At 38.4% G+C, this 10560-nt stretch overlaps 1 protein-coding gene across 2 annotated transcripts; it reads right to left on the bottom strand.

Moving 5' to 3' along the window:
- Positions 1-1254: 1254 nt before the first annotated feature.
- LOC109745197 (disease resistance protein RGA5) lies at positions 1255-8023 on the bottom strand. Of its 2 annotated transcripts, XM_020304332.4 has the most exons (4): positions 6461-8023; positions 2176-4342; positions 1965-2065; positions 1255-1500 (listed from the first exon to the last, which is right to left on the bottom strand). In XM_020304332.4, the coding sequence occupies exons 1-3, from the start codon at positions 7273-7275 to the stop codon at positions 2006-2008; spliced, it is 3042 nt and encodes a 1013-aa protein (XP_020159921.1). In that variant the 5' UTR covers positions 7276-8023; the 3' UTR covers positions 1255-1500; positions 1965-2005. The 2 variants fall into 2 exon arrangements, with proteins under 2 accessions (XP_020159921.1, XP_045085434.1); XM_045229499.2 differs by lacking the exons at positions 1255-1500; positions 1965-2065 and having other exon boundaries at positions 3702-3842; positions 4024-4342; positions 6461-7620.
- Positions 8024-10560: the final 2537 nt, after the last annotated feature.

Here is a 10560-nt window from a genome sequence, read left to right as displayed (position 1 = left end):
AAAACTAGAGAGCATGCAACTTGGATACTGGTTCAAGAATGCTCAAATGGTGGACGTAATAACCAACTGAAATGAGTTTGTGTCGGCACTCACTTTATTTTCAGCTAGGCCCAACCAAAATCCTATTTGGTATGCCGCAAAGGGACCAAGAATTTAGACATATGGCTGAAATATATATGTAGACTGGATGATTAAACTTGTAAAGAGCAGTGCATCAGTAGCAAACATATATGAATGACCTCTAAACTCAGTGCCTGCAGGTTCTTCATTTCTTCACACGCCATTCTTCACTTTCGCAAGCAACAAGCTATGCGGCCATTTCACCTGCCAGCCGTGTAACAAAACTTTTCATGCTAGCCTCATTATCGTCAACACAAACAAAGAACACAATAGAAATTCCTACTGGCAACAGAAAGCTTTGTTAAAAATCATTCTTCCTTGCAAACGCAAATTCCATAGTATATATTGTACTCTGCCTCACGAACCTAGGTTGTAATATACTTCCTCCATCTGGACAGATCCATTTCTCCGACAAGTATTTCTGGACGGAGGGAGTATATGTGTACCGGGTCACGTATATGTATGTTGCAAGCCAAATACAAACAACTAATGCAAAATCAAGTCAATATAACCTTTAGAGAGAAGATGTAGTGCCAAATAATGCTTCAAAGAAAAGATCGAAGAATGAATAATATGACAGAACAAATATTTTTTTCAATATCTAAAAGAAAATTAGGCAACTCTTTCTTTTGAAACTAACAGAATAATAGTTCCTCCTAGATGTTTCTTGCGTTTCCACAACAATCAAGTCAACCCAACATATATATTGCCCTCTAGGAGCACATGGGTGGTCTCTCCTCCTTTTTCCGGGCTTGAGACCGGCTGCGCCATTACAAGTCTTACCATAAAATGGCATAGGCGGAGTTCCCCACCCACCCTCCCAAAAAAGAGAAAAGAAAAAAATGAAAACAAAAAACACAAACTACATTTTTTTTGTTTTATGTATTTATCAAATAAGAAACACAAACTACATTAAACATAATAAAACATTTTTTTCATTTTAGTTTTTCTTGGTGCAAACGTCAATATGTTTTTTTTTTCAAAACGAAAAACACACTGAAAAATAGAAAATACATTTTTTTTTGTTTTATGTATTTATCAAATAAGAAACACAAACTACATTAAACATAATAAAACATTTTTTTCATTTTTAGTTTTTCTTGGTGCAAATGTCAATTTGTTTTTTTAGCCCCCCCCCCCCCCCCCCCCCCCACAAAAAAAGCACTATCGCTAAAGAAAGTTTACACATTATTTTTTGTTTTTACGAGTTTGTATATTTTTTTCTTTTTCAACCCAGTCCAATGCTAAAGGAGACACCATTTCTCTTTTATGTTTTTCTTGGCACCGGCGGACGAATTAAACTCAACAAATGCAGAGTTATACTTTGCCTTCCAAGTGGTGATCTGAAAAGACTGTAGAAGGATTTAAGATCCCACCATCCTGTAACCAGAAAAATGATGGGTTATTTACTAGTTATTAAATAGCCAGACCGTACATGTCCATTTTATACTAATTAATCTATTTGGAAATTAAATAGAGATATCTTTTCTATTTGCAATTGCAACATACAAGGATCAATGCTGGTGGGTAGTTACAATCGCAAAACATAAGTATTGTATATTGATCTTCATTGTTCAAGAAATCGGTAACTGGTAGTTGCTCGGTGGGCTTGGGAGTAGCCACCCAATGAGTAGCGATTAACTGGCCCTTAACTGTTTAATCGGACGAATTCTTGAACAGTGTTGTTCTTGATTTTGGAATTTGAATCATCAAAAGAAAATTGATTTGTCTCTAAACATGAATAAGTCTGACATATGTAAATACATGTGTATATCACCTTTGGAAGGAAATCCTATAGACAAAACAGAAGAAAGGTAAAGAGAGGCGGACTGGGGGTAGTGTACCCTGATATATGTCATGGTTGAAGCACGAGAGATAATGTGATTCAAGGTTGGCCCACCGCAGGTTGCTGATCTGCACTGCTTGTGGCGTCACCATTATCCGGCTGGAGATTGAAAACCGACCGACTGGCCATCAGTGACATGATATTCTGTATATATATAGTGATCGATTGATATATCATATATGATTGTACAAAAAGTAGTATGTACGTACCTCTTCTTGGTTGGTACCTGCAGAGTCAGGTAACAAGCGACTCTTGAATTTGGCAACAATGTCACGTACCTCTTGTTCGCCATACCTCCCGATTCCAGGTTCGGCAGCGTCACGTAGGCGTGTCTCGAGTTTTATAATAAACTTACGCATCCTTCTTTCGTCATATTCTCTATGGATTTCGTCGTCGGGGATGCTGAGGATCCACCCGAGTTTATCAATCAAACCATTTTCCTCCCAGCTGATGCGGTTCTCCTCTTGTATGTGAAACTGGCGGAGATGGTCATAGTTGGGATGTGCTGTAGCGGCCTCATAAAGTGTTTCTCTAATTGCAGAAACTTCCCGGTGGCTCCTCTTAGAGCAGTCAAGCCGACATGTGACACCCTCCAGCAAAGGACAACTAGTATTCCACGACACCAAGCTTTCCATGTTCTCTCTTAGAGAGCTTATACCGTATGACAATATTTTAAGCATAGGCAATGCTCCTTCTCCAGTACCGATCTCTATAGTCGTCTCCAACTTTTCCAGCTTGTGAAACTCGTCATTTCCAAAAGTATATGTTACACACCTTTTGTCCTCAATCTCAAGAATGAGGTTGATGAGCAATGGCAACTTTCCGAGGAGTTGAATACCCCGAGCTTCAACCACCTGCACTTTCAAGCACAGGTGATAGAGGAGTGGAACATGCAAATAATTGATCCACGATGGCATCGTGGGTACAAGCATTCCTTCCAGAGATAATAAGCATAACTTTGGGCTGGGTGCCATGCTTTCCAAACTACTATCCTTTAGAACCAGATATTTATTTTCATGTCTACCTTCACCCACGACCTTCAGGCTCTGGATCTTGCACAGCTTGCATAGAGACTTCAGCAGGGCATTACCTGTGGTCTCATCCATTCTTTTAAAATGGATCTCGAGCACCCTCAACTTTATTAGGTTACCCACATCTGTCCAGAAGTTTGGGCACTTGTTCACTTTATATAGCTGTAGCTCTTCAAGAGATGTCAGTTTCCCTATCTCACCCTTCATCTTGGTATGCATGTCGGTCTGCAAGCACCTCAAATTTCTTAGCTCACCAACAGATGGTGGCAAGTCACTCCTCAAACCTCTCCTTAAGTCCAATACTTCAAGAAACTTCAGATCATGCCCTATTCCTTCCGGGAGTATGTTACAAGTATTTGCCAGCAATAGGTACCTCAGATGAACTAACTTCCCAAGATGCTCGAGACTACAATCTTCTGGAAATTCACAACTCTGCATAACTAGCACACGTAATACTTTAAAGCCCCAAAGAGGGAATATCCTACTATCACTACACGAGGTAGCAATAAATGACCTCACATGTTCTATTTCAATGCTAGAGATGTGTTCCACACTTCCTCCATGAAGTGCTAATCTGCGAACCCTATTGTTTTGTTTGCCTGCCGACGATGTGCCATGCTGCTCTATCTCAGGTACTGTGACAAAATTTACATCACTTGATATGGTGCGGATGAGATCGAGCACCATGTCGTGGACACGGCAACCATTGCGGGATTGATGCCTCCCGTATCCCCCTAAAAAACCGGCAACCCAATATTCTTTAGGTTCCATCCATTCGATCATGCTTTTGTTCACAAGCTTGTTGAAATTGTTCTCTCCTACCTCACTATCAGGGACAAACCCTTCTGAGACCCACAACCATATCAGTGAATTTTTGTCGATAAAGCTATCTTCAGGAAACATACTTAGATACAATAAACATGTCTTCAGATCAAATGAGAGATCATAATAGCTAAAAGATAATATTTTTTTTGTGTTATTAACATTGTCATTGCCTTGATGCACAAAACCAATGGTGTTATATACCTTAGACCAGTCCTCACTGTGTTTACCAACAAACAAGCTAGCTATTGTAATAATAGCTAATGGCACACCACCACATTTCTTCAAAATTTTGGTAGTCACTTCAGCAGGTCCTTCACTACCATATGTTCTTGTATCAAATAACATTTTGGAGTAATCATCTGAAAGTGGTTCCATGTGGTAGATACCACCAACATTTTTGGCAACATCAACAATACGAGTAGTTATGATTAATGTACTTTCCAAATGACTATCCACAAAAGCACAATTAATAATTTCCCATGTCTGCATATCCCATATGTCATCAATAACAATAAAGTACCTACTTACACAAGAAAAAAACATGATAATTAGCAAAAACTATCTAATGTACTACCCACCAGAACAAGAAGCATTCCAATGCACCAGAACAAAAGAAGGCTAGCAATAAAAATGGATAAGGTAAAATACATCTCAATTTTTATATGTTTTCTTGTGCTGTACAAAGTCTTAATGTACCATTTTTCACAGTGGAAGGAGTTTCTAGCGGAACCAGTTTCCATCGGGTCCTGCATGCATGCCATATGTGCACATACACATATGGTATACGAGTCTATTCTACTGAATAGTACTGTTTTCTTGGGACCACACACTGTATAGTTGCTAGAATTTATTGCTCTCAGCATATTTTATTCTTTCATCCCACGGCCCATCGACCCATACTCGATTCTAATATTTGTAGCACTTTTAAGTTTTGAAACAATGATCCAATTTAGAATCCGTTTGCTGAATCGTGTTCATGACATTTAAATCTTTAAAACAAGATCAAGCTTGGACATGCCTTGAAAACCTTTAAATTCAAATTTTGGTATCATAATGAAACTTATATGAAATGAGAGATGATACGAAAGTGAAACTAGAGTGAACCAATAATGAAAACATGCAAAAGGGAATGTAATAAACCATAATGAAACTTCTATCAAATCCGAGATGAACCATTGATGAATTATGGAATGAAACAATAATGGAAAAATGCAAAGGGGAATGTTGAATAAATAATAAAAACATGTAATATGATGATATGGAAATGATATCGTATAGAAAATATGTGAAGAGAACACTTTTAGAGCCCAGCCCAACCATGAAATATAATTTTGCAAAATGATAGGATAACTTACTAGAAAACTCCAAAAATATAAATGAAACCTAAATGAAATAGTTCTGATATCCAAAATGAAAAAGCAGTGAACCATGTAATGGAAAAATAATGAGACATGTAAAAATACAATGAAACAGACGTGTAATAGTTTCATATAAGTTTCAATATGGTTTCATAATCTGAATATGATTTTTTTGAAACATGTTCAAAAGTGATATTGTTTTCAAGATTTAAATATTATGAATACTAATTTCCAAACAGTTTGTAAATTGGATATTTGTTTTAAAAGATATAATTGGTACAAACTATATAATCAAAATGAAAAAAGTGGATAGGTGGGATGTAACTCTGTTGTGGATTGGTTCAAAAGATGCCATACTACCTTTTGACTACAAACATATCCAGTAGTCACTCTGTTGTGGGGCCTCCTCGCTAGCTATCCCACACGTCATAGAGAAGGTAGTATGATGTATATGTGTCACACAATGCATAATATAGAAATTGACACTTCATATGCCATAAGCCTATGTGGACACATGGCGTGCATGCAGAAAACCGGTAGATACCAGTTCTGCTAAAAAACGCATCATAATGGATGGGTATTCATTAGTAGCAAAACTGGAGATATTTGACCACACAAGTAGTCCATGAAACTATTCATTTAATGCGGTTGTTGCTAATAATATAGAACTTAGCCAAATAACAGAGGTGAGACATATGTTCTAATGGATAACTTATTTTTTTTATCTAGAGGTGTATATTGATAGCTTGGCTTATGGGGTATCAAATTACCGGGTTTACGGTTTTCGCCTCCAATACTCGAGAAAATGTTTCCAGGGTCAATTCAAACATAGCTCCCTAGTAAACATGTTATTTTTTGTGAAAGCAAACTACTTTATTAATTTTCAACAACAGTTACATCCTCTTTACGAAGGGATACAATATCGCTCGGAGGCTCATGACAATATGCTCAAACCAGTCATTGGATGCTTAGAATTCAGCTAGTCTACCAAGCTACAACATTAGTGCCGATCAAGGAGAAATCACATGCACGTGGTATAGGTGTATTCCTTTTGTTTTGGCTTTTTGTTTGATGCGGTGTGCTTTTCAAATGTAAATTAAAGACCTTTAAGTTCAAAATTGAAAAGAAATCTAACGATAAAGTCGTTACAGTTTTGGACTAGATGAATCAAAAGCAAAATATCACTATGAAAGTAAAACTTATGTTGTATTCCTTAGTGTAGCCAGGCATAGGTGACAGAAATAAGTTATTGACTAGCATATGGAGAGTTTAATGCATACCTCTTGCCTGCAAGGAATTTTCGCAGTTGGTCGATCAATTGCCTTTCATCCATTGTTGATGCATCTCTGTACAACTCTATGTCAAGTTCAAGGAGGATGTCCCTCAAAACTTTCTTCGTGTCTGGCTTCTGACCCACTGGAACAAAAGCATGACACTTGTAAGTTTGATTGAGCTCATCATACAATGCTTTTGCAAGAGTTGTCTTGCCCAATCCTCCAATTCCAACAATGGAGACAATCTTGAGATTTCTTCCAGGAATGTCAACCCCCTCTGACAAGACCTTCACTAGCTCACTAATTGCCTTATCAATACCGACAAGGTCAGATTTTTTCTCGTATAGAGCCAAGATGCGAGGATCAGGTGTAGTTGTAGCCGGAATTGCAACAACATGGTCGATCTTGTACCTGTCGCGCCTTTCCTTGATCTTCCTAACTTGGCTCTCAATGTTTTTGATGTCACTGGCTATTTCATGGCGTGCCTTGAACTTGTTGAACTCGTTGCGGGCCTTCTTCAGTAGGTGCTTGATTTTGGGCTTGGTTGGCTCAATACCATCGACGCGTGTCACGAAGGTGTCAAGGCTGTCCTCGATGGCATAGGATAATTCCCTGACCTCATTTGCCCAAATATTGACTTGTGGGTCAAGTTGATCCAACGGTATACTGGATACCTTGACAAGGGCAGCTTCCATGCTCTCGAGCTCAGCCTTGAGATCTCTAATCCCGTTCTTCACACTCTCCTTCAGATTGTACTCCTCCATGAGCATCCCCGCAAGCCTGGGGAGGAGGGTGCCCATGGCCCCCGTGGCAAACTCCATGCTCGACTCTCACTTTCTTCTCTATCTTTTGCTAATAGCTAAAGCTTCTTTCTTTCTTTCTCCTTCAATTTTTTTCCTTTCTTTACCAAGAAGCTCTCTTTGCTTGGTATGGGTATGCTTCTGTGGCCTGTACCTATATATAGACCATACTAACTGGCTCGGCAGGATGATATTAGTGATGCCGCAAAAAAAAGATATTAGTGATGCCGAACATGATTATCATCCATCAGCATTTGGATGGTGGGGGGCTAGTACCCAGGGGCAAGGACACGCTAGTACACGGAGTAAATTAAACGGGGATTTGAAGAGACCCCGTCGTCTTTTGAAGTTTAAAATTGGTGTCACCAAAAGCAAGTTGCAGCATTAAGTACTAAAATTCCATGTCATCGCCCACCAACCGCGGAGGACAGCCATGTGTTTTTCTCCGATGGCCTGTTACCACCTACTAACAGGATTACTACTCTATTTGTTTAGTTAATTAGACACTAGCAAAAGGGCCCGTGCGTTGCAACGGGAGAAAAAAAATACCACACGCTTTTAATTTAAAAAAATGATCTATACTCTAAGTATTTGTAGCTACGGCTGAAACAAATATGGTCTTTGCCTACAAAAGCGCAAGTTCAAGATTCCACATGTCTTTTATTTAAACACGGCTTGCATGTAAATTTAATCCATACAATGAAAAGGGCAAGTGATCATGCATTTGTTCATGTCATGTTCGGAATGGGGTGTTGTTACGGGTGAGTAAATAAAAATGACAAAAACAAATGATGACACATTAGCACACTACGGAGACGTGTGCATCAATAACAATTTTCAGTTTAAGAATCACCAACTTAGCGTAACTCTTGAACACGTTATTTCACATGCATATTTCTTAAATACACGAAGAGTTATTGAAAAGGTTGTTAAAAAGATACATGATCTTTTAATCATAAAAAGAGATTTTTTTGTCTGGACAAGAACATTTTTGTATGGTCTCCTGTGGACGCAGGTACTTGCGCTCCTATTTCATTACTATTTCTTGCCATATATGTCATATGTATTGGTCTCTGTTTCATCACTACTTATATCTTATCAAACTTGTCTTTTTTGTCATGCATGTCTCTTTTTTACTTTTTCATGCATGTTCTCTTTTGTTTCTTCTTATATATATAGGAGAATAGCGCAACATCTCTTCTTTATCGGATATCCTCTGGATTTGCTCTTTTATTTCTTTTGTAGCGGACATCCCATCTTTATTGGGTCCTTCTTTTATTTCTTGTCATGCATGTCCTTATTTATTGGGTGTCTAGCAAATTTATCTTCAATTTCATGTCCAATCCTGATTTTGCTAAGTTGTTCATCCCCAATCTGAATAAGTACTGATATGAAAAAAAGACGGATAATGCATTGTTGATTAACATTGCAGCCTAGATTGTATTTTTTAAATGGTTAACAGGTAAATTAACATCTTATTAAGATTCTACATATTTTTCTAATCAAATTTCATATATAATATGTTAAATTTGGAGTTACGGTTTAGAAGATATGAGTATTTTTAAGAACACTTGATATATACTGCGGGTTTAATGTCAGAAACATTAAGGGTTTTTCTAAAAAAATAGCATGACGGACTAAGAATACCTATTTCTTTTATTGGTATATATATAGGGTTGCGCTATTCGTCACCCTAGGTGACGAAGTTTGTCTTATTTCCGACGTAAAAAGAGACCGTAAGAAAATATATAATCGTTGTAAAAAATATTTTATGTTATGTAAAATATAAACGTAAAAACATAGTGTAAAATACACATAAACTGTAAATTTTCTTGTCGTAAGATTATCTCGGGTGAAGAATAACTTATTCTGCACCCTGGGTGATGAATAGTAATACTATATATATATATATATATATATATATATATATATATATATATATATATATATATATATATATATATATATATACTAGGAGTATTTGGGAGTCACAGTGTACGTACCAAAAGCTGAGGCAGATTGGACACTACAGGAAAATCACACGTTTTTGTGTGGCCAACATTAAGCCGAGTAAAGAAACGCAGGCACTCAGCTTACATCCACATAATCCGAGTATGGAATGGAAAACGCACGTCAAATAAAAGAGGCTCGGCGTATGTCCACATAAGCCAAGTTGGTCGAAAAAAAAAACATTATCGGCTTATGTACAAAACTCGGCATGTAGGGAAAAGGCACTCGGCTTATATTTAGTGCTCGGTTGCCACATGGCGATCACCGAGACTGCAGATGGCTCCGCGACGGAGCTAGCTGTAAGTTGAGTACCCTATAAACTGCAATCGGCTTAGACGTGACCTATTATTCCAAACCTATTTTAAGTGTAAAAATGATTTTTAGTGTGGTGCATTGCATTTATATTTACTTATTGTTTTTCATTGCTGTTCCCTTTTTCTCACTCATTCTGTCTAGTTTTCATCTCCCTTTAATGTAGGAGGGTTTTTTTTGGAGGAGATAATTCCTTATTTTGCCCTTTCTTAAAGTTTGCTTCCCTTTTTGACCCAAATTTTTGTATATTTCTTTTTTGACACTTAAACTTTATTTTGTTCCCTATGTGACACTTTCGTCAGTTTTGACCTGTTTTGACCTGTAACGTGTTAACTTTAACCCGAAAAGACTATTTTACCCTTACTGTTGTATGCGACCAAATTATTTACATGCACACATGCATCTGATCACCTCGATGTGTTGGAGCTGAACACGTACCTGCAAGCTAGCTCAACAAAGCAGCCAAACAGCCAGCTTAATTGATCTGCAGTACCTAGCTAGCCGTACGTGCATTATAGCCGTGCACGTATATATGTACTGGCCGGCCGGCGACGCACCAGATAGCCAACTAGAGAAGTCGCTACGTTCCAAGAGACGAGCAGAAGCTAGTCGCGTAGGTACGTCTACGCAAGAGTTAGGCCAGAATCAATTAAGCTGCCAGCCTACTAGCATGCACGTACACTGCTGGTACTTGAAAATCAATCAAGCTGCTTGCGTCTGCTAGCTTGCATGTACGTATTGTTTCTAGAGGATACGAGCTACAGTTGTAATACGATGTACAAACACGGCCAACAGCCTCGGAGCCGCCGTGCATGGGAGGTGGCAGCGGCAGCGGCCTCGGCGCACCCACGCACAGGAGGAGGATACGGCCGGCCGCTTGTCCGGCACGGGAACTCGGCCCCACAACACGGATACATGGAAGAGCAAGAAACCTATACGCACACGTACAGGAGGTTATGTTGTGTTTTAACTTTCAACACAAAT

Source organism: Aegilops tauschii, chromosome 6, assembly GCF_002575655.3.
Source record: "Aegilops tauschii subsp. strangulata cultivar AL8/78 chromosome 6, Aet v6.0, whole genome shotgun sequence".
NCBI classification, from domain to species: domain Eukaryota; kingdom Viridiplantae; phylum Streptophyta; class Magnoliopsida; order Poales; family Poaceae; genus Aegilops; species Aegilops tauschii.
This window is presented reverse-complemented; position numbering and strand designations above follow the sequence as displayed.

Coding starts and splice junctions, on each gene's coding strand:
- LOC109745197 (XM_020304332.4), bottom strand. CDS start 7,275: ATGGAGTTTGCCACGGGGGCCATGGGCACCCTCCTCCCCAGGCTTGCG. Junction 4,343..6,460: donor AAATTCCTTGCAGGCAAGAG/GTATGCATTAAA, acceptor TTGTGTAAGTAG/GTACTTTATTGTTATTGATG. Junction 2,066..2,175: donor CAGGTACCAACCAAGAAGAG/GTACGTACATAC, acceptor TTCAATCTCCAG/CCGGATAATGGTGACGCCAC.